A 24,993-nucleotide genomic window follows, 5' to 3' on the forward strand; every position below is an offset into this window, starting at 1 on the left:
AATTAGCTGTTTGCCTGTTTGAATATCTGGATTTCAAAAACAGTGTCTAAATGTATGTTAACACTTTTTGATGACAAAGTGTTTCTCCAAACCCATCCCTAGTTAGCTTTTTAAAAGTTTTAAAAGGATCAAAGGGTAAGGGGAGAAAGTAAGGACAGGGGACAATCAGCCATGATCACATTGAACGGCAAAGGTGGATCAAAGTGCTGAATGGCCTACTCCTATTTTCTATATTTCTGTGTTTAAAAATATACTTTTAATGTCATTTTTATAAAGGAGCTTTCGATTGTTTTACAGATGATTTTCGTCAGCAAGTGTCAAATAGAGTTTGAAACCTTCTGAGTACATGGTGAAATATAGTATCTCAGTCTGATCTAACTGGAATGAAAGTCTCTGGACACAAGGTGGTGCGGTTACCCAACTACTATCAGCCACAGTTCCTACTATGGGATTAATTAGATAGACCAGGACCTAACAATAGCTCCAGGGTAAGTGCAGCAGCCAGTAAAATTGAGTTGGTGTTAGTTTTGGTGTTGAGCAGCGACGTTTAGCATCTGTCATTGCAGTTCAGTGGTAACACTCTTGTTTGCAAGATTCCGGGATCAGGTACCATCTTAGAACTGAATTATGTCATCCAGACTTGTTAAAAGCAGCTTTCTCCCTTGTAATAATCATAGATGCTTTTATCAAACTGGTAATGTCATCTACCTAGTCAGCTCAATGTAAAAACATTATTTGAAGAAGACTATGCTCCCACTGTGCTGACCCATGTTCCTCCCTCAAACAAGGCTGAGCTAAAAGTTTGCCAGAAAAGCTCAGCAGGGCTGGCAATATCTGTGGGGAGAGATCAAAGTTAATGTTTCAGGTCCAGTGGCGCTTTCTGCTTTTCCAGCATCTGCAGTTCTTTCAGTTTATACCTAATTTGTTGCTTGTGGAATTGTAGCAGAAATTAAGCTACAATTCAAAAATACTTAATTTGGGTTGAAAACCCTTTAGATGCTCTTGTAGGGAATACAAATATATATATCTCTTTTCTCTCATTAAGAAAGGTTTCTCATTGTAAAATGGCACCTGTGACAGTCTGGTAGTGTACTGTGGGGAGATCAGCCTGGTATATGCTCAAATCCTGGAGTAGTGTTGGATTGCGTAGTGATTGAGTCTAGATTAGAGTGGTGCTGGAAAAGCACAGCAGGTCAGGCAACATCCGAGGAGCAAGAAAAATCGACATTTCGGGCAAAAGCCCTTCATCAGGAATAGTGATTGAGCCAGCCCTTGCGTGTCAGGTGGGGAGAAGGTGCTGCTTAATTTTGTCCAGGTTTCTCTGGGTGACCATGTTCCATTGAATACCACCCTCCAGATACTGTTCTTGAATCTGTTGGTATGTGTTGTTTTCTACCTTCTGCCCAAGGGAAGAGTCTGGAAGAGAGTATAATGGGGTGGGAGGGGGTCTGTGATTATGTTGGTTGCTTTGCAGAGACAATGGGAAGTGTAGGCGGCATCAATGGATGAAAGGTCAGTTTGCATGATGTTCAAACCACTACCTATGTATAAAGCTGCCCCTCATCATTATTTTAATCTTTCTCCTCTCACTTTAAAAATATGCCCCCTCGTCCTGAAATCTCCCACCATAGGGAAAAGGTATCTGCCATTCATCTTTTCTTTACCCCTTATCATTTTAAGAACCTCACTTGCTGCACTACAGTGAAAAAAGTGCCAGCCTATCCAGCCTCTTCCTACAACTCAAACCTTCAATTACTGGCAACATTCTGGTAAATCTTTTCTGAACCGTCTCCAGTTGAATTATATCCTTTCCATACAGGGTGACCAGAACTGGACACAGTACTCTAGAAAAGGCATCGCCAAGGTCACATTCAAACTCACAATGATGTCCCAACTCCTATACTCAAAAGTCTGAGAATTAATGGCTAACGTGCGAAATTACTTCTGAACCACCCTGTCTTCATGAGGCAAACTTGAAAGAATTATGTACCTGAACCTAATGAATTTCCAGAGGAAGTTGTGGATGTGGGACAGTTACAATGTATAAAAGACATTTGGATAAGTTCATAAATAGGAAAGATTTTGATGGATATGGGGCAAACAAAGGCAGGTGGGACTAGTTTACTTTGGGATTATGTTTGGCATTGATTTGTTGGACTGAAGGTTCTGTTTCTGTGCTGTAAAACTTTCTGACTGTGACTGGGCTGTGTTCATAACTCTGTAATTTCTTGCAGTCTTGGACTGTTGCCAAGTCAAGCTGTAATACAACCAGATAGCATGCTTTCTATAGTGCATCAAAAACAAATTGGTTAGAGTCATTGTGGACATGCCAAATGTCTTTAGTCTTCTGCGGAAATAGAGATATTGGTGTGCTTTCTCGACTGTCATGTCAATGTAGTCATGACTTGGAGACGCCGGTGTTGGACTGGGGTGTACAAAGTTAAAAAATCACACAACACCAGGTTATAGTCCAACAGGTTTAATTGGAAGCACACTAGCTTTCGGAGCGACGCTCCTTCACCCCCTAGTTTTGTGTAATTTTTAACAATGTCAATGTAGATGGACTAGGACAGATTGTCTGTGATATTTACTACTTGGAACTTGAAGCTCACAGTCATTTCCACCTCAGCATGAGACAAGGACTCCGCTTCCTGAAGTCGATGACCAGCTCCTTCATTTTAATGACATTGAGCAAGATATTGTTGTCTTTAGATCATGACACTAAGCTATCCAGCTCTTCCTGGATTCTGTCTTGTTGTTACTTAAGATCCGATCCAATATGGTGGAGACATCAGCAAACTTGTAAATGGAGTTAGATCAGAATTTAGCCACAAAGTCATGTTGGTGTATGAAGTGTATAGTAGGTGGCTGATTATACAGCCTTGTGGGGCATTGGTGTTCAGGGTTATCATGGAGGTGTTGTTGCTTTTCCTTACTGATTGTGGTCTGTGGGTCCATTTTCATCCAGTTTCAGAGGGGGAGCAGAGTCCTAGGTCTCGCTGTTTGGAGATTAGTTTGGTTGGAATTATGGTGTTGAAGGCAGAGCTAAAGTCAATAAATATGAGTCTGACTTAGGTGCCCTTATTATCCAGATATTCCAGGGATGATTGCAAGGCCAGAGAGATGATGTCTGATGTTAACCTGAGGTGACAATAGGTGAATTGTAGTGGATCAAGGCAATCCGGGAGGCTGGAGTTGATGTATGCTATAATTAACCTCTCAAAGCAATTCATACTGATGGATGTCAGAGCCACTGGGGGTTAGTCATTAAGGCATGCTGCCTGATTTTTCTTTGGCACTGGGAGGATGGTGGTTTTCTTAAAGCAAGTGGAAACTTTGGATTGGAGTAAGGAGAAATGAAAGATGTCTGCGAATACTCCCACCAGCTGGTCTGCACAGAATCTTGAGTCCACAATATGGGACTCCAGCTTGCCAAAATCAACATGTTTGTGTGGTTAGTCTGGGACTCTAGTTTCATCTGATATTGTCTCATGGCATCTCTGACGGCTTTGCAAAGGTTGTGCCTAGATGTCCTGTATAGGTCAGGGTCACCCAACTTGAACACCTCAGATTTAGACTTCAGTAGGGAGAGGATCTCCTGGTTTATCCATGGTTTCTGATTGGGGAAAATTGGATTAATTTCTTTGGCATGCAGTACTCTACGCAATTGCTGATGAGGTCTGAGACAATTGTGGCACACTCATTTAATTGACCACTTGGTTCTTGAGTATGGATCAGTCCATAGATTCTAAAACTTTCCATTAATCTTCCCTAACCTCATGGCTGAATTGGTTGTAGGCTGATTGATAGAGATTAATTGCCGTGATAGGTCAACAACTCTATTGCCATTGTAAATAAATTTCTATATCGACCTTTCAGAAATATTATGACACACCTCTGAAGCACGTGAGTCTTGAAGCCAGACCTCCTGGCTTACAGACAGAGACATGACTACTGCATCACAGGAGTTGAATTTCTATTGCTATTGTGTCATGTGACTGCAAGGATGGTTAAAAAATGAGTGAGATGGACCTTAGAATTTTACCTCAAATAATTCAAATTTGTCGGCCAAGGAACAGAACCATGCATTCAATCGGGTTATGAAGTAGGACACATTCGATGCAGTCTATGCCAAGTGTACCCCTCATTTCCTTATCCTTGGCTATATTTCAAAATTGTAGACTATAGTATGTGATGGATCACTTGACATAACTATTTATCCTTGCTTATCCTTTTGTTATTACTGTGTTCACCAATATTCTAAGCATGAGAAATTATCTAATTATTATATTCTTTAAGTCAACATTGGTGAACAGTGAAGACAAAAGTAAATGGGACGTAACTCAATGGGATATAACATGAAATAGACATCTGTTGTGTTCTGAGGAAGGGTCACAGGACTAGAAACATTAACTCTCCTTGTCTCTCTACAGATGCAGCCAGACTTGAGGAGTTTCTCCTGTTTTTGCTTCAGATTTCCAGCATCCCTGGTCCTTTTGTTTTTATCTCTGTAAATTATCGCCATTGTACACACCATCCAATTTCCTTTTTCCGTTGTAACATGAGTATGTCATCTTTCAATAAGATGATGGTCGCTTTGGACCTTAATGTCATCTACCTGCACTGATTCCACTCTCTTGAACAATTGATTTGTTATTTAACATTACACATGACCAATCAGAATCAATCACTCCTTAAATTGCTCCACCTAAAACAGAATGTTCTCAAACCACATATGTACAGAAATATGAACAAAAAGGATTTTATTTCAAATACTCGTTTTGTTTAATGTGGGTGGAGAGGCGGGGTTAAAGAAAATGTTAAATCTGTATAAAATACCAAACTCCCTCATTCTTGGAGAGAAACAACTCTGACCCTAGAATTCTTGAAAGGTTGCATCACTTGGAAACAAATGCCTTTCATAGATGCAAGAAAATGGATGCAATGTTATAAAACTTTAAATGCATTCATAAATCTATCATCATCCCTGAATATAAGTGTTGCAATCTGTTTGTGGCCCACAGTGATACTGTTTTAACGGAATTACCGATAAGTTCGCTGTAAGTATAGGTTCTCATTTCCATTGATTTTTATTTGTAAATCTCAAGTGTTAATTGCCCTGTCAGGTTGGTGCAATGAATGTCTGCAAGGCCTGAAAGGTCAAATCCTGGTTTACAGAGTTAGTTGATCTCAGCCAGAAGTGGTAGAGTTATATAAAGTCAAAATGAAAACAAAAGGCAAGTTGTACTTTTTAAAAGAGAATCCAAAATAAGGGGATCAAAAATAAAGGCAAGATAATTGCTCACAAGTGAAGATTTCATAAAATGTGTAAATCAATAGAATAAGTCTCCCTCTTTGACAGTGGATAGTTTCTAACCAATCTGCTCAGAAATGTCATTGCACACCTCTGGAGCAGGTAGGACTTGAACCCAGGCATCCTAACTCAGAAATAGGGACACTACCACTATGTCACATACACCCTCCCCTCTTTGAAGTTATTGATTCCTTGTGTGTTCACCACAGGTGGAGCTCAGACAATGAGTGGTAGGAGGCTATTCAATTGTTGTGGGCATGATAATTACCAATTATAATTTGACCTGTCAGTTGGTGTTGTGACGAGAAGACCATAAGACATAGAAGCAGAAATTAGGCAATTCGGCCTATCAAATCTGCTGCACCATTCAATTGTGGCTGATAAGTTTCTCAACTCCATTCTCCAACTTTCTCCCCATAACCCTTGATCCCCTTGAAAATCAAGAACCTTATATGGTCTGGATATTGTTTCTAGTCTGGCAGCTGTAGTATCCTGTGTTGTCTGGGTGATAAAGCCGGACTGGGAGAAAGTGAGGACTGCAGATGCTGGAGATCAGAACTGAAAATGTGTTGCTGGAAAAGCGCAGCAGGTCAGGCAGATCCAAAGAGCAGGATTCCTGAAGAAGGGCTCATGCTCGAAACGTTGATTCTCCTGCTCCTTGGATGCTGCCTGACCTGCTGCGCTTTTCCAGCAACACATTTTCAGCTCTGATAAAGCCGGACTGATGGCCTTTCATTATTGTCTCATTTAAACAAAGGCTAATCATAGCTGGGCTTCAAGAGAAAAGCAGGTCAGGCAGCCTCCTAGGAGCAGAAAAATCGACATTTTGGGCATAAGTTGGATGAGTATTTCTGAAATCTGGCGCCACGTTTATGAAATTAATTCCCAGGATATGGGTATCGCTGGTAAAGCTTACATTTATAGTCCATCCCACGTTACAATTCAGTAGCTTGTTAGGCCACATGACAGCAGTTAATGGTCAACCACATATAGAATGGGATTGACAGAGAACATGATGTGGATTTGTTGGCACATCCTTCACTCCTTCCTGTCCAAGTACCATATTAAACTCAAACCATTGCTGAGGAGAATCCTGACTTATGGACTTGCCTTTTTTGCGCAGAGGTAACGACATCAGGAATCCATTTCAATCTGGCTCAACTTCTTTCAGAAAAAGAGCGACACAGCGTAACCAGAAGGTATTTACTTGAAAATACTGACAGAATAGGAATATATTAAAATTGACACAAGGCACCAAGATTAAAAAGACAATTTGCCAGATATTTCTTCTGAATAGAAACAATACAGTATAAATCATAGATTATATATATCTAAACATGTTACAAATAAGGTGCAGCTGGTAAAAGACTTCATACTTAAACTAAAGCACATTGAACTGAATGCTATTATAAAAATTAAAACTCACACAACACCAGGTTATAGTCCAATAGGTTAAATTGGAAGCACACTAGCTTTCGGAGCGTCGCTCCTTCATCAGGTGATAGTGGAGGGCTCAATCCTAACACAGAATTTATTGCAAAAATTTTGTGTGATGTAACTGAAATTATACATTGAAAAATGGATTGTTAAGTCTTTCATCTGTTTGAATACCAAGATAGTTTCACTTCTTTCACGTGTAAATCACAAAACCTTTTTATTAAAGTTGCATTCTCAGGTTAGCTGTTGACAATGGTGATAGCTAGACAATATGTTGAAGGTAGGTACTGGATTAGTGGTGCTGGAAGAGCACAGCAGTTCAGGCAGCAGAAGGTGTTGGCCTCCTGTGTTCTCTGTCTATGCCTTGATGTTTAGATTGATTCTAATCTAAAAAGTGAGACAACGGAATTTTACATGAACTCATGCAGTTTTTGAGCAAAGTACAATGTAACCCTGCAAGTACAAATTCACCCCACAAAATATATGTGTGCATGTGGGTCTTTGTCTGTCTCTGTGTGTGTCTGTCTGTCTGTCTGGGTTGGGGGTTGTGAGTGTGAGAAAGTGTATGTGTAGTGAGTGTAGAGTGTCTTAAGTCTGTGGGGGATGCATGTGTGAGTGTGGGTGTGTGTGTGAGTGTCTGTGTATGTGTGTCCGTGTGTATGTGTGTATAGGAGTGCCTCTGTGTGTGTGTATATTGTGCAATGGTGATCACCTGTAATGTGACATGAACCCAAGGTCCCAGTTGAGGCCCTCCCTATGGGTATGGAACTTAACTATCAGCCTCTGCTCGGCCACTTTTCACTGCTGCCTGTCCCAAAGTCCGTCTTCAACATATTGTCTAGCTATTACCCATTGTTAACAGCTAACCTGAGAATGCAACTTTTAAAAAAAGGTTTTGTGATTTACACATGAAAGAAGTGAAACTATCATGGTATTCAAACAGATGAAAGACTTAACAATCAATTTTTCAATATATAATTTCAGTTACATCGCACTGTAAATTTTTGCTATAAATTCTGTATTAGGATTGAGCCCTCCACTATCACTGATGAAGGAACGATGCTCCGAAAGCTAGTGTGCTTCCAATTTAACCTATTGTACTATAACCTGGTGTTGTGTGAGTTTTAACTTTGTACACTCCAGTCCAATACCACATCTCCAAATCATGGCTATTAGAAAAGGTTTTCAAATACCCTTTGTTGAAGTTTATATTGCACAGCAGCGCTGGAGAAAGTTTCCTCTTGCAAAATATTAACATCAAAATGACACACAATACGCCTTGAACTATGAGTAATTGAGGAAATAAAGTACTTGAAACAGTGATAAGCAACTGGGACATATTATTTTAACAAGTTGTTGCCTTGACATGCAGAAAGTCAATATTCATTCAGTTCTGCTCTTGGGACAAACCCGAGGTAGTGTTTAACAACAGCCTCAGTTAATCCCACTGTGTCTTCTGCCCCATTCTTAAACCAAATTATAAGAGTTTGCAATCTATTTAAACTCGTTAACACACTGCTATATCTTCTTGTACAAGGAACTCTTAGCAGGCGAAAGCAGCCTGATATTATTACTGAATGCAAGTACTGTATTTATTAACAGTCATGTTTAGGTATAACAGTCAGTGTTTAAAGGACTTGCTTAACCAGCCTAACAATCTATTACCCACTAATTATCCTTTCTGTTTGTATACACTTGGAGTAGCTGAGAATAAGAACAATGTCCTTGGCTGTGATTGATTGGAAAGAGAGAATATTAGGCACATCTATTGGCTTTTGTCAGTGATCATGTAAGTCAACGACATTGAAGGTTTTGATGGTGTGAACAAACAGTGCTATTGATCTTTGGTTACCATACTCGGCATTTCTTGGCTGGGTGCATCACATTCCCTGTTTCACACTGGAAGGCCTCAGCAAAAGCTTCAAAGTTCTGGAGGGTACCAATGACTCTGTGAAGAAAAGGACAGAGCTCGCATTTACATAGCACCTTTCATGGTCTCAGGAAGTTTCAAGATACTTTTATGCTAATTAAGTCCTTTTGAAGTATTGCATCTCATTTGTGACACACATAAAGCGGTTGTACACAGCAACATCTCAAAAACAAGAATGTCATCATTGATTAGATGACCTGGTTTACTGATACTTGTTGGGGGAGACATATTGGCCATGGCTCTGGGACAATTCTCCTGCTCCTCTTAGAAATAGAGGTACTAGGTTTTTGTTTACATCCAAGTGAGTGTGCAGAGTTACTCATCTCTTTCCGAAAGGTGGCACATCCAAATGTCTCTCAGCATTCATCTTCTCTCAGTACTACACTACATTATCAGTCTAGATGTGTGTTCCTGTCTCAAGTGGAACTTCAAACCATAGTCTTCTGACTCAGAACATTGCTGCGCTGGTCCACAGCTGGAAAAGCCACATGAGGGAGGTCATTTAACATTTCCATAAATCATGATGAATGGGTATTGATCTAATAGTGACATTCTCAACGTACATATCTACACTATGCTTGTCCTATCAAATTCTTTATCAACTCCTTTCATTTAGTTGGGTTACTCCTCTTCTTAGAGATAACCTGCCCTTTAACCTAAAGTGAACCACCTCAGAACAAGGAAAGAATTCCTAGTGGGTAGCAGTTCATATTCCTGTTGAAGTCCCAGTGAACAATGTCTAATTAACCTCAAGGCAGTCTGTGTCCTGTGTTTATCTTGATCGATTACTACCCAATGATAATTTATTCAACTGGGAGTTGTTTGAATGGATGACTGGTTTAGGAGAAAGTGAGGACTGCAGATGCTGGAGATCAGAGTTGAACGTTGGCACTGGAAAAGCACAGCAGGTTAGGCAGCATCCAAGGAGCAGAAGAGTCGACGGTTCGGGAATAAGCCTTTCGTCAGGTATATTATTATGCTTGAAACATTGACTCTCCTGCTCTCGGATGCAGCTTGACCTGCATCCAGTGCCACACTTTTCGACTGGATGCCTGGTTTGCAATGTAAAGTGACAGGAACAGCACAGGCTCTATTCTTGCAATGGCTGAGGTTATCTCTCCTTCAACAATATCTCTCCTCATCTGTTGATGACACCCGATGGAAAGTATCATCAACAGTGCTCTAAAGCAGCACTTACTCAGCAATAACCTGCTCAGTGATGCCCAGTTTGGGTTCCACCAGGGCCACTCAGCTCCCAACTCTATTACAGCCTTGGTTCAAACATGGACAAAGGATCTGAATTCCAGAGGTGAGGTGAGAGTGATAACTCTTGACATCAAGGCTGCTTTCGGCCAAACGTATCATCAAGGAGTCCTATCAGAACAGGAATCAATGTGTATCAGAGGACAAATTTTCTGCTGGTTGGCAGCATAACTGGCACATATGAAGATGGTGCAATTGTTGGAGATCAGTCATCTTAGCTCCAGGACATCTCTGCAGGAGCTCCTCAGGGTAGTATCCTAGGCCAAACCACTTTCAACTGCTTCCAACAATGTACTTCCTTCTGTTATAATGTCAGAAATGGGGATGTTTGCCGGTGATTGTACAATGTTGAAAAGTGTGGTGCTGGAAAAGCGCAGCAGGCCAGGCAGAATCTGAGGAGCAGGAGAATCGATGTTTCGGGCATAAGCCCTTCTTCAGGAATGAGGCTGGTGTGCCAAGCGGGCTGAGATTAAAGGTGGGGGTGAGTTTGGGGGAGGGGCACTGGGAATACATCAGGTGGAAGGAGGTGAGGGTGAGGGTAATAGGCTGGAGGGGGGGTGGGGGTGGAGAGGTCGGGAGGAAGATTGCAGGTCAAGAGGGCAGTGTTGAATCCGGGGATTGGGACAGAGATAAGGTGGGGGGAGGGGAAATGAGGAAGCTGGAGAAATCTACATTCATCCTGTGTGGTTGGAGGGTTCCTAGGCGGAAGATGAGGCACTCTTCCTCCAGACGTCGTGTGGCCAGTGTCTGGCGATGGAGGAGGCCAAGGACCTGCATGTCCTTGGCGGAGTGGGAGGGGGAGTTAAAGTGTTAAGCCACGGGGCGGTTGGGTTGGTTGGTGCGCGTGTCCCAGAGGTGTTCTCTGAAACGTTCCGCAAGTAGGCGGCCTGTCTCCCCAATGTAGAGGAGACCACATCGGGTGCAGCGGATACAGTAAATGATGTGTGTGGAGGTGCAGGTGAATTTGCGACAGATATGGAAGGATACCTTGGGGCCTTAGAGGGAGGTGAGGGGGGAGGTGTGGGTGCAAGATTTGCACTTCTTGCGGTTGCAGGGGAAGGTGCCGGGAGTGGAGGTTGGGTTGGTGGGGGGTGTGGACCTGACGAGGGAGTCGCGGAGGGAGTGGTCTCTCCGGAACGCTGATAGGGGAGGGGAGGGAAAAATATCCCTGGTAGTAGAGTCTGTTTGGAGGTGGCGGAAATGACGAAGGATGATATCCGGAGGTTGGTGGGGTGGAAGGTGAGGACCAGGGGGTTCTGTCCTGGTGGCGATTGGAGGGGCGGGATTCTAGGGCAGAGGTGCAGGAAGTGGAGGAGATGCGGTGGAGAGCATCGTCGACCATGTCAGGGGAAATTGCGGTCTTTGAAGAAAGAGGTCATTTGGGTTGTTCGGTAGTGGAATTGGTCCTCCTGGAGCAGATGCGGCAGAGGCGAAGGAATTGGGAATATGGGATGGCGTTTTTACAGGGGGCAGGGTGGGAGGAGGTGTAATCTAGGTAGCTGTGGGAGTCGGTCGATTTGTAGTAAATGTCTGTGTTGAGTTGGTCACCCAAGATAGAAATGGAGAGGTCTAGGAAGGGGAGGGAAGAGTCTGAGACGGTCCAGGTAAATTGGGGGTCAGGGTGGAAGGTGTTGCTAAAGTGGATGAACTGTTCAACCTCCCCGTGGGAGCACGAGGCAGCGCCGATACAGTCATCGATGTAGCGGAGGAAAAGGTGGGGGGATGGTGCCAGTGTAGCTGCGGAAGATGGACTGTTCCACATATCCTACGAAGAGGCAGGCATAGCTGGGGCCCATGCTGTGGCCGTCTCAGACTCCTCCCTCCCCTTCCTTGACCTCTCCATTTCTATCTCAGGCGACCAACTCAATACAGACATTTACTACAAACCGACCGACTCCCACAGCTACCTATATTACACCTCCTCCCACCCTGCCCCCTGTAAAAACGCCATCCCATATTCCCAATTCCTTCGCCTCCGCCACATCTGCTCCCAAGAGGACCAATTCCAATACTGAACAACTCAAATGGCCTCCTTCTTCAAAGACTGCAATTTCCCCTGACATGGTCGACAATGCTCTCCACCACATCTCCTCCACTTCCCGCACATCCACCCTTGAACCCCACCCCTCCAATCGCCACCAGGACAGAACCCCACTGGTCCTCACCTTCCACCACACCAACCTCCGGATATATCATTTCATCGTCCGTCATTTCTGCCACCTCCAAACAGACCCCACCACCAGGGATATATTTCCCTCCCCACCCCTATCAGCATTCCAGAGAGACCACTTCCTCCACGACTCCCTTGTCAGATCCACACCCCCCACCAACCCAACCTCCACTCCCGGCACCTTCCCCTGCAACCGCAAGAAGTGCAAATCTTGCACCCACACCTCCCCCCTCACCTCCCTCCAAGGCCCCAAGGTATCCTTCCATATCTGTTGCAAATTCACCTGCACCTCCACATACATCATTTACTGTATCCACTGCACCCAATGTGGTGTCCTCTACACTGGGGAGACAGAGCGCCGACTTGCGGAACGTTTCAGAGAACATCTCTGGGACACCCGCACCAACCAACCCAACCACCCCGTGGCTTAACACTTTAACTCCCCCTCCCACTCCGCCAAGAACATACATGTCCTTGGCATCCTCCATCACCAGACCCTGGCCACACAACGCCTGGAGGAAGAGCGCCTCATCTTCCGCCTAGGAACCCTCCAACCACACGGGATGAATGTAGATTTCTCCAGCTTCGTCATTTCCTCTCCCCCCACCTTATCTCAGTCCCAACCCCCGGAATCAACACTGCCCTTTTGATCTGCAATCTTTTCCCGACCTCTCCGCCTCCACCCCCTCTCCGGCCTATCACCCTCACCTCCTTCCACCTATCATATTCCCAGTGCCCCTCCCCCAAACTCCTCCCTCCCTCCCCCCCCGCCCCCATCTTTTATCTCAGCCCACTTGGCACACCAGCCTCATTCCTGAAGAAGGGCTTATGCCCGAAACGTCGATTCTCCTGCTCCTCGGATGCTGCCTGACCTGCTGCGCTTTTCTAGCACCACACTTTTCAACTCTGGTCTCCAGCATCTGCAGTCCTCACTTTCTCCTGGGTGATTGTACAAGGTTCAGCTCCATTTGTGACTGCTTAGACACTGAAGCAGTCCGTATTCAAATGCAACAAGATCTGCACAATATCCAGGCTTAGACTGACCAGTTGCAAGTAACATTCACGCCACACAAATGCCAAGCACTGACCTGCTGGGTTTTTCCCAGTGCCACACTTTTTGACTCATTTTCAATAAGAGACAATCTAATCACTGACCCTTGACATTCAATGGTGGTACCATTACCAAATCCCCCACTATCAACATCCTGGGGGTTACCATTGACCAGAAACTAAATTGGACTTGACATACAAACACAGTGGCTACATGAGCAGGTCAGAGGCAAGGAATACTATGGCAAGTAACTTACCTCCTGACTCTTCAAAGCCTGCCCATCATCTAAAAGGCACAAGTCAAGAGTGCGACGGAATACTCCCCACTTGCCTGAATGAGTGAAGTCTCAACAACACTCAAGAAGCTTGACACCATCCAGAAAAAAGCAGCCAACTTGATTGGCACTACATCCAAAAGTGTCCACTCCTTCTAGCACTGACGTTTAGTAACAGCAGTGTACCATTCACAAGATGCACTGCAGAAATCCAAATCCACGATCACTTCTTTCTAGAACGACAAGGGATGGGACACCACCACCAACACAGTCTCCTCAAAGCCACTCAACATATATCACCGTTCCTTCCCTGCCACTGGGTCAATATTCTAGAATTCCCTCTAATTGCATTGTGGGTCAACCCACAGCAGGTGGTCTGCAGCAATTCAAGAAGGCAGCTCTAACCACCATCTCAAGGGCAACTAGGGATGGGCTATCAATGTTGGCCAGTCAGCGTTGCCCACATCCCACAAAAATGAATAAGTGTGGTGACTCTTAGATTGAACCATCAGCAGTCATCATGTTGTAATGACAGCACAGCTCTATGGTATTTGTTAGTGCGAGTTAAATCAGGTCCAGGATTAAGACAACAAAACTTAAAGGTATGAGATTGAAAGGTGGAAAAAAGAACACAAATACTATTCTTCCTCCAGTCAGATAATAATTGTATTAAGACATATTCAGTGCTACAGTAAAGTGATGCACTTAAACAATGTTTTCTTTTTCATGATTGAACAGAAGAACCAGGAGCAGGAGTAGGCCAAGTGGCCCTTCGAGCCTGCTCCGCCATTCAATAAGATCATGGCTGACCTTTTTGTGACCTCAGCTCCACTTACCTACCCTCTCACCATAACCCTTAATTCCCTTATTGTCCAAAAAAGTATCTAACTTTGCTTTAAAAACATTTACTGAGGAAGCCTCAACTACTTGGGTGAAGACGTTCCTTCTCAATTCAGTCCTAAATCTTCTCCCCCTAATTTTGAGGCTATGCCCTCTTGTCCTAGTCTTGTCCATAAGACCATAAGACATAGGAGCGGAAGTAAGGCCATTCGACCCATCGAGTCCACTCCGCCATTCAATCATGGCTGATGGGCATTTCAACTCCACTTATCCACATTCTCCCTGTAACCCTTAATTCCTTGTGACATCAAGAATTTATCAATCTCTGCCTTGAAGACATTTAGCGTCCCAGTCTCCACTGCACTCTGCGGCAATGAATTCCACAGGCCCACCACTCTCTGGCTGAAGAAATGTCTCCGCATTTCTGTTCTGAATTTACCCCCTCTAATTCTCAGGCTGTGTCCACGGGTCCTAGTCTCCTCGCCTAACGGAAACAATTTCCTACCTTCTACCCTTTCTAAGCCATGTATCTGCTATGGAAACGCCATCTCTCCCTCTCTCTTATCTATTCCCTTCATAAATTTTACATATTTCCAGAAGATCCCCCCATTCTTCTAAATATCAATGAATATAATCCCAGCTGACTCAGTCTCTCCTCGTATGCCAATCTTCTCAACTCCCTCCAGTGCTAGTACATCCTTCCTCAAGTAAGGAGACCAAAATTGCACACAGTACCCCAGGTGTGGCCTTATTATCACTCGATACAGTTGCAGCATAGCCTTCCTGCTTTTAAACTCAATCCTTTTAGCAATGAAGCACAAAATTCCATTTTCCTTTTTAATTATCTGTTGTACCTGCAGACCAACCTTCTGGATTCATGCACTTGGACACCCAGGACACTCTGCAAAGCAGCATCCTGTAATTTTTTACCATTCAAATAATAGTCCTTTTTACTGTTATGGAGAAAGTGAGGACTGCAGATGCTGGAGATCAGAGCTGAAAATGTGTTGCTGGAAAAGCGCAGCAGGTCAGGCAGCATCCAAGGAACAGGAGAATCGACGTTTCGGGCATAAGCCCTTCTTCAGGAATAAGGAAATGTGTCCAGCAGGCTAAGGTAAAAGGTAGGGAGGAGGGACTTGGGGGAGGAGTGTTGGAAATGCGATTGGTGGAAGGAGGTCAAGGTGAGGGTGATAGGCCGGAGTGGGGTGGGGGCAGAGAGGTCAGGAAGAAGATTGCAGGTTAGGAAGGCGGTGCTGAGTTCGAGGGATTTGACTGAGACAAGGTGGGGGACAAGGTTGAACAGTTCATCCACTTTACCAACACCTTCCACCCCGACCTCAAATTCACCTGGACCATCTCAGAATCCTCCATCCCCTTCCTAGACCTTTCCATTTCTATCTCTGGCGACCGAATCAACTATAAACCGAAAGACTCCCACAGCTACCTAGACTACACCTCCTCCCACCCTTCCCCCTGTAAAAACACCATCCCATATTCCCAATTCCTTCGTCTCCCCGGCATCTGCTCCCAGGAGGACCAGTTCCAAAACCGTACAACCCAGATGGCCTCCTTCTTCAAGGACCGCAGTTTCCCCCCAGACGTGGTCGCCCTCCACCGCATCTCTTCCACTTCCCGCTCCTCCGCCCTTGAACCCGCCCCTCCAACCGCCACCAGGACAGAACCCCACTGGTCCTCACCTACCATCCCACCAACCTCCATGTACAGCGTATCATCCGCCATCATTTCCACCACCTCCAAAAGGACCTCACTACCAGGGATATATTTGCCTTCCCTCCCCTATCAGCGTTCCGAAAAGACCACTCCCTCCGTGCCTCCCTCGTCAGGTCCACACCCCTCACCAACCCAACCTCCACTTCCGGCACCTTCCCTGCAACCGCAAGAAATGCAAAACTTGCACCCACACCTCCCCCCTTACTTCCCTCCAAGGCCCCAAGGGATACTTCCATATCCGCCACAAATTCACCTGCACCTCCACACACATCATCTATTGCATCCGCTGCACCTGATGTGGCCTCCTCTATATTGGGGAGACAGGCCACCTACTTGCAGAACACCTAGAGGACACCCGGACCAACCAACCCAACCACCCCGTAGCTCAACACTTCAACTCCCCCTCCTACTCCACCAAGGACATGCAGGTCCTTGGACTCCTTCATCGCTAGACCATGGCATCATGACGGTTGGAGGAAGAGCGCCTCATCTTCTGCCTAGGAACCCTCCAACCACAAGTGATGAACTCAGATTTCTCCAGTTTCCTCATTTCCCCTCACCCCACCTTGTCTCAGTCAAATCCCTCGAACTCAGCACCGTCTTCCTAACCTGCAATCTTCTTCCTGACCTCTCCGCCCCCACCCCACTCCGGCCTATCACCCTCACCTTGGCCTCCTTCCACCAATCGCATTTCCAACGCCCCTTCCCCAAGTCCCTCCTCCCTACTTTTTATCTTAGCCTGCTGGACACACTTTCCTCATTCCTGAAGAAGGGCTTATGCCCGAAACGTCGATTCTCCTGTTCCTTGGATGCTGCCTGACCTGCTGCGCTTTTCCAGCAACACATTTTCAGCTTTTTACTGTTATACCTACCAAAATGGATGACTTCACATTTACTAATATTGTATTCCATCTGCCAGACCTTTACCCACTCATCTCAGTGTCATCCGCAAACTTTGACACACTTCATATGGTTCCCAATTCCAAATCATCTCTGTAAATTGTGAATAAATGTGGTCCCAACACTGGTCCCTGACGCACACCACTAGTCACTGATTGCCAACCAGAAAAGCACCCATTTATTCCCACTCTTTGCTTCCCGTTAGTTAACCAATCCTCTATCCATGCTAGTACATTACTTGTAACACCATTCATCTTAATCTTATGCAGCAGCCCTTTGTGTGGCATTTTGTCAAACGCCTTTTGGAAATCTAGATACAGCACATCTTCTGCGTCCCTGTTGTATGCCATGCTTGTAATGTCTTCATAGAATTCCAGTAGATTAGTTAAACATGACCTGCCTTTCATGGACCCATTCTGCCCAATGGGACAATTTCTATCTAGATATCTTGCTATTTCTTCCTTGATAGTAAATTCAAGCGTTTTCTCCACTACAGAAGTAAAGCTAACTGGCCTATAATTCCCTACCTTTTGTCTGCTTTCATTTTTAAACAGTGGCATCACATTTGCTGTTTTCCAATCTACTGGAACTGCTCCAGAGTACAGTGAATTTTGGAAAATTACAACAAATGCATTTGCTATTTCCTCTGCCCTCTCTTTTAGTACCCTGGGATGCATTTCATCAGGGCTGGGAGACTTGTCTACCCTTAGCTCCATTAGTTTGTGGAACACTATCTTTTTTGTAATAATGATTGTTTCCAGGTCCTCACCGATCTTTGTCTCTTTGTCAATTACTGGCATCTTATTCGTGTCCTGCACTACGAAGACCGACACAAAATACATGTTCAATGCTTTGGCCATTTCCTCACATCCCATTACTAAATCCCCCTGTAAAGGACCCATGTTTACCTTAATTATTCTTTTCATTTTTTACATTCACAGAAACTTTTGCTATCAGTCTTTATATTTTGAGCTAGTTTACTCTCATCGTCTATTTTACTTTTCTTTATAGTTTTTTTGTGGCTTTCTGTTGACCATTAAAACTTTCCCAATTCTAGTTTCCCACTGGTCTTTGTCATTTTGTATGCCTTCTCTTTTAATTTGATAGCCTCCCTTATTTCCGTTAGACCCCATGGCAGGTTATCCCTTTTCTGATAGTCCTTCCTTTTCACTGGTATATACTTTTGCTGAACATTTTGAAAAATTGCTTTGAAGTGAAAGATAGACAAGCAAAGATATTGGTTAAATTCTATGACTCACTGTCAATATCTGGCAAAACTGTATTGTACGGGCAGGAGTTACATACCTGAACTTCAGTGGGCTGTGAACATCATGAGTAACGCGTAGCATGGCACTCTCAGGCCTGTATGACCCACACCACATCTGGAGAATGTAAATTATTGTTAAGCAGGGATTGGAATGAGGTAGCAGTTTGTACACATCGATTTATAATTGAGTGGATTAATAAACACCTTTTAAACTTCATTATAGCTTTATGTCAATCATGGATTGAGGTGAATATGCTATACTGACAAGTTATTGAAATGTTGGAGGGTGATGAAATATTATTTGGATTCAGAATAATGCTCGAAGTTGGTGCTGATACTGGGGGAGTGGGGGAGGTTGCTCACTGACACTAAGTCCAGAGCCGCAACTCCTGGCTGCCCAGATTTCACATCGTGGGTGTATACCTCCCACCTCACTGTCAATCAGTGAAGTTGCCATGACAACAAGTGAAATGGGGAAAATAGCTTCTTAAATACCAGACTGATCTACCCCAAAATTTTCACTGACTGAAAAAAGGATTTGGTACAGCCATTCTTTTGGGTTTCTGGAGTTAATCAGTTTGGATAAGAGAAGCCCATATCTGGCTGAGATTTTGGAGATCTACTTAATAAGATTGAGTATTATTGCACTTGGCAAGAAATCTAATATCAGCTCATTATTCCCCATTCTACAACATTAAAAGTGCAGTGATGGCCAAGGTAAGAGTCCTTTCTTAATGTCCCCTCATTTTTCCACATCACATACTAAAGGGATTTCCCTTTCTTGTGTCATCATGCCTCATTCTGAACACTGCACTGAAGGGCTGTGTTGATTTTACCTGAGCAAAGTTAAGAAAGAAAATCTGTTTGTGTGTCAGATCCAAGCCAGGCAGTTTCATTTCTTCACCTTCGTTCTTCACCCATTTTAAATAGGCCTGGAAAATATATGGTGAAGGCAATAAACCAAACTGGATCAACAGGTAATGGGGATATGGGAAGAAATTCAGAAATCCGATTCTGCATATGGTGTCCTGTCAAGTTGTCCTCCGTAGCATTGATGCTCCTCTGCAATCACATGGTTGTTATAGCAAACAGCTGAAATACTTTGAAATTTCTTTTATAAATTTTCTGTGTTTCCTTGTTGCCTGTCATCTGAAGCTATTGATTTTGTTCTGGCATGTATCTGCACAGTGCTAGCATCCATGTGGTACAATGTGTGTAGTTGGTAAATTGTGAAAGGCTATCTCAGAGGGATTGGGTGGGGTTGGCATCACAATCAACTAGGACACTATTCCTATTTACTCTTCACACAACTTGATGGCATTTAGGACACACTGACTAATTGTTTTTAACCCTATCCTATATGTGTATAGCGAGCTGTCACCTACCTACCCTGGTGGTGGTGAAATACCTCAGTGAAGAACTGGTGTTCTTTGTAGTTAGTAGAGCAGTGGAGTAGTGGAAGAAAATTCATCAGTCACTTTCAAAAGGAAACTGGATAAATATTTGAAGGGGAAATACTTTCAGAGCTATGAGAAATGAGCAGCGGAAATGATCAGAAAGTCCTTTCGCAGAGGCATCATGGACACGTTGGGCGGAATGGCTTCCAACTGTGTCGCACTACAATTCATCTAATGCAGCAACAATAAATAATGCTTGGTGAAGCAAACTGAATCCAGTACAGGATTTAACAATATACTAACCAGACTCGCTGTGACTCTATGATCAGGTAATGTCATCGGGAAATGGCACTAAAGGGAAATAATGGGAAGGCAAACTGTGATCTTTCTGTGCATTATTTCTACAGGTGGGGATTAACCCAATGCAGTCGAACCTTTGGCGGGATAACACTGGGTTGAGCCTAAAGTAGAACAGGTAAATGTCAGTGCTGTACCTTGTATGCTTGTCTGACACCTCCATTGTCTGCGATATTTTCACCCAAAGTATTGATCCCACTCACCTGTATCAAAAGAAATTCTCGAATGAAATGAAGCATTGCACACCACACATGGAAAGACATACAGTTATTGGCAGCTGGGGATAAACAAAAATAAGTGAATTCTACATTCATTTTTGTCTCTGAAAGGCAAGAACAGCACTGATGTGGAAGTGCCAGTGTTGGACTGGGATAACAAGGTCAGACGTCACATGACACCAGGTTATAATCTGACAGATTTATCTGTCCTTTGTCAGGTAAAGTGACATCAAATAAACCTGTTGGACTATAATTGGGCGCCCTGTGACTCTGACTTTGTCCAGGAGAAAGTGAGGACTGCAGATGCTGGAGATCAGAGCAGAAGAGCGTGGTGCTGGAAAAGCACAGCTGGTCAAACAGCATCCAAGGAGCAGGAGAATCGACATTTTGAGCATAAGCCCTTCACCAACTTATGCTTGAAATGTTGACTGTCCTACTCTTGGATGCTGCCTGACTGGCTGAGCTTTTCCAGCACCACACTCTTCCACTCTGACTTTGTCCAGCCCAGTCAAACACTGGCACCTCCACATCATGGCCAAGGTTCTTCAGACAGAAATGAGGTAAATTAGTGATTTGATCAGTTTAGAGATGTCCAAACAATGCTGACTGACTAGGAACATTGCCTCATCTCTCAAATGAGCAGAAATTCCACCACATTTATTGTTTCTTGTTCTCATGTGAAAAAGAATAAAGAGAAAGAAAATACTCACATTCTGCCCACCAGCTAAATCCCACATATAGTTTCCATATTGATCAACCAGGCAGCGGGATCGGTCACTGAAATGCATGGCTGAGAAATTGCTCCACCAGTCATACAAGTTGCCATCTTTATCATACTTTCTGCCTAGAGATTAGAAAATGTGATGAAGAAAGTCTTTGTGAATGAAAGCCAAGTTAAAATTAAGCCTCTATCATTAACCATAATGGGCAACGTCAATTTGCAGATAATCCCACGTCTGCAGATATCAGTCTCGCAGGCAGGTTACTGCAATACCCCCAGGTAGAACAATAAAATCTAACTGATATTAACATAAAGGAAACAATGTGTCATTTCATTTACACAGAAAAACAAATGCAACTAACAAATGAGGCTGTGTTACAGAGGGACGAACTACCCCATGTTTTGCCTATGAAATATCTGGTAGAAAATCAGGGCCTGAAGGATATTTCAGTGATTTCAAAATAGACTGGGAGGCATTGCAAATGAGATATTTTACTCGATTCTTCTTGTCACATGGGTAGATGGGGCGGGGTTTCCAGTGAGAACTCTTGTCCTCCAGTTGTAATTTGAGCTATTTTTGTAGGATGGCAGGGAAGGCAAGCAGCTCGCTGGGAATTGTAAATTCACAAAATTCACCCATTTAATCAGAGCAATTCAGATTCCATCTCACCTTGCAACCTCTCATAAGATCAGTGGGCATATACTCAGACCCAGGATCTTTCTAATCTTTACATTAACTGAGATCAAAAGGTTGGGAGTCAGGCTGACAGCTCCTCCTAAAGACCTGGAACATAGGAACAGGAGGAGGCTCTTCAGCCTATAGAACCGTCTGTGCCATCTAATACAAATATGGCTGATTGTGAACTTCAATGCCTTTTACTCACGCATAACCCTTTACATCACTGGTAATCAAAAATCAACCAGTCTCAACTTAAACATTCCCACAAACCAAGCCTCTGGACCTCTCTGGAGTAGAGAATTTGAAAGATTCACAACGCTGAGCTAAACAAATTTCTCCTCATTTTGGTCCTAAATTTTAAATTCAGCTAGTTTTCGGTCTCTCCTACCAGGGGAAGCATCATATCAGTATCTACCCTGCCTGTTCCTTTATGTATTTTGTAAGTTTCAATGATTTCACCTCTCATTCCTCAAAGCTCTATAGAAAGAGGCCCAATTTGCTTATTGTTCCTTCATATGGCAGTCACACCATCACAGGATCAAGGGTCATGATTCTTCAATGCTTTCCCTCTATAGAAACAATATCTTTCCTGAAATAAAGAGACCAAATCTGCACACAGTATTCCAGGTGCAGACTAACCAAACTTCTATACAATTTAAGCAAGACTTCACACTCTCTTACTCAAATCTTCTTGCATTGAAGGCTCACATTCCATTCACCTTCCTAATAGCTTTTGTACCTGACACCTAGGTCTCTTTGCATATTTACATTTTCTGATTTCATACCATTTAAGAAATATTCTGTACATTTGTTCCCTGCACCAAAGTACATACTTCACATTTTTCCACATTATATTACACCTGCCAAATTCTTGCCCACTCACTAAGCCTGTCCAAATTGTCTTGAAATGCCTTTATGTCTTACCCACACTGTACATTCCTATGTAGCTTTGTATCATCTGCAAATTTGGAAGTATTACACTTCCAACTATTCAAATCATTGGTATTTATTGTAAAAGCTGGAGCCTAAGTACTGATACTTCATGGTATGCCACTAGTCACAGGCTGCCATTCATTCCTACTCTATTTTCTCTCTGTTGGCTAATCATTAATCCATGCCAGCTACTATCCCACACACTTTACCTTTTCAAAACAAACTCTTATACCTTATCATTGACCTTCTTAAAATCCTAAAATTAAATACTATGCCCAGCAAAAATCCCTTATAAATTTTGTTTGTAGCCTCCTCAAAGAACTCCCAACCATTTCAGTGGACATGATTTCCCATTTGCAAATACATGCACTGTCCAATTACAGCATCATATTATCCAAGTGTCTATTTATACCATCCTTCATCATAAATTCCAGCATTTTCCCTCCTACTGATCGAAGGCTAACAAGTCATGAGTTCCTTGTTTTCTCTCTTGTTCCTTTCTTAAAGTGTGGTGACATTTGTCAGCTTCCAATCTCCTGGAATCATTCCAGAATCTAGAATTTTGGAAGGTGATCACCAATGCATTGACTATCTCTAAAACCAGCTCCTTCAACATTCTGGGATATAAAATATCAGGTGCCAGGAGCTTATCAACTTTCAGCCCCCAGCAAATTCTCCAGTATAAACTTCTTTCTTATAACAATTTCCTTCAAGTCCTCATTCTCCCTGGTCACTTGGACCTCTGGTCCTGGAACGTTTCTTGTATCTTCATCAGTGAAAAGAAGTACAAAGTGATCATGTGGCCTCTCTGCCATTTCTCTTTTGCTCATTATAAATCCTCCTGACTCTGCCTGGGTGGACAGAGTCTCAGTCAAATGTTTCCTTTTTATATTTCTAATGAAGCTTTTAAAGGTTGTTTTATGGTTTTTTTTGGTAGAATACATTTATATTCGATTCTCCTTTTCCTTATCTATTGATTGGTTCTCCTTTGCTGTTTGTAAAAATTCTCCCAATTCTCAGATTTACGACCACAATTTTATAAACTTTTTCTTTTAATCTTAAATGATCCTGAAAATCTTCTGTCAGCCACAGTTAATGATCCTTCTTGACCTTGTAATGTCAAGGTAAGGGATGTAATGAAGCAAAGTACTGAATGGCGAGTCAGTGCTGTCTTTGAACCTGTATCACAGTCAGGTGACCAGTCTATTCATGCCTACCGTTGTCATCAAATCCATGTATTATTTCATGACCAATCACTGTGCCAATTCCTCCGAAGTTTAGTACTTGAAGCTGGTGTGGACTGAAGATGGGGGGCTGCAAAATCCCAGCTGGAAAAACTGCAAGGAAGAAACAACCTATTCAACTTCCCAAAACTTGGAATCTACATTCCTGAGCAACACTTTAAGTAAAGTACAACAGAGATACAAGGATCATCTGAAATAGGAAGGAAAAATAACAGACAGAAAAAGAAATCCAATTCAGTTTGATCCTTGTTTCCGGAATAATTTTGATAAACAGGGAGAAACAGATTAAAGGTAAAATGAGTCAGAGGGGGGATGGTGAGACTTGAGTTTTGCCCAGCGTGTTATTATGGTCTGGAATACACCAGCTGAAGTGGTGGCGCAAACAGATTCACTGGTAATTTGCAAAAGAGAAATATTTGAAAAGGGCAAAATAAAAATGCACTGTAGCATCCTGATTACTACAATATAAGATTATTATTTCAGGCTCCACTCCATTCCAACTCTATACACGCAGGGACATAGCTTCATGCAAATTCAATTCGATAAAATCCAAGTTAATCTGGACTGAACTCAACCTGGTCAACACTATGTGAAAGGTAATCAAAGATGTACGTATGCACCAAGGCATGAGAAATAGTTCGCTAAGACCTTACCTATGTCATACAAGTCGAGAATATAATGTGGACTGATATCCATGTATGGATGAGCGGTTGGCTATTGAGCATCTGGTTTTATATGTTAGAGTCTAGTTTTCATTAACTACCAACATCTAATGGGTGATCAAATGTCAACTTGCCAATAAAACAGAATGAGAAGCTAAATTGCTGCAAAGTCAGACAGCCCCCATCAGCTCAGTGGTTAAAGATGGCACCGTGAATGGGGATTTGTGAATCAGAATGAAGGGGAGATGATCAGCTGGGGAGAGGTCATGATCAATTTGGGAGGTGTGGAAATCAGGTCAGGAGGTGTAGAGATCAGGCTGAGAGGAGTGGTGATCTGATGGGAGGGAAGGTGATCTGATTTGGATGGTTGGTGATCATTTTTGGAGGGGTGGTGATCACGTTGGGAGGGGAGTGATTTGGTCAGGAGGGGAGAGGAGGGGAGATGACTAGGCCAGGAGGGGAGGTGATCTGGTTGGGATGGGAGATGATCTGGTTAGAATGGATGGTGATTAGGTCAGGAGGGGAGTGATCAAGCTGGGAGGGGAGGTGATCTGGTTGGGACAGAGATGATCAGGTTAGAATGGGTGGTGATTTGGTTGGGAGGG

At 43.4% G+C, this 24,993-nt stretch overlaps 1 protein-coding gene across 5 annotated transcripts in view; it reads right to left on the bottom strand.

The window, feature by feature from the left end:
• Positions 1 to 7,861: 7,861 nt before the first annotated feature.
• mmel1 (membrane metallo-endopeptidase-like 1) overlaps positions 7,862 to 24,993 on the bottom strand; it is a 63,052-nt gene continuing 45,920 nt past the window's right edge. For 4 of the 5 annotated variants that reach the window (XM_072586234.1, XM_072586237.1, XM_072586236.1 and 1 more), the window contains 6 exons: positions 23,700 to 23,819; positions 20,860 to 20,993; positions 20,069 to 20,134; positions 19,014 to 19,109; positions 18,216 to 18,292; positions 7,862 to 8,699 (listed from right to left, as the gene is read on the bottom strand). In XM_072586234.1, the coding sequence (XP_072442335.1) occupies positions 8,600 to 8,699; positions 18,216 to 18,292; positions 19,014 to 19,109; positions 20,069 to 20,134; positions 20,860 to 20,993; positions 23,700 to 23,819 (593 nt within the window). In that variant the 3' untranslated portion in view covers positions 7,862 to 8,599. The remainder of the gene's footprint in view (positions 8,700 to 18,215; positions 18,293 to 19,013; positions 19,110 to 20,068; positions 20,135 to 20,859; positions 20,994 to 23,699; positions 23,820 to 24,993) is intronic. The other variant, XM_072586235.1, reaches the window with a different exon arrangement.

Source organism: Chiloscyllium punctatum, chromosome 16 (genome assembly GCF_047496795.1).
Source record: "Chiloscyllium punctatum isolate Juve2018m chromosome 16, sChiPun1.3, whole genome shotgun sequence".
NCBI lineage: Eukaryota > Metazoa > Chordata > Chondrichthyes > Orectolobiformes > Hemiscylliidae > Chiloscyllium > Chiloscyllium punctatum.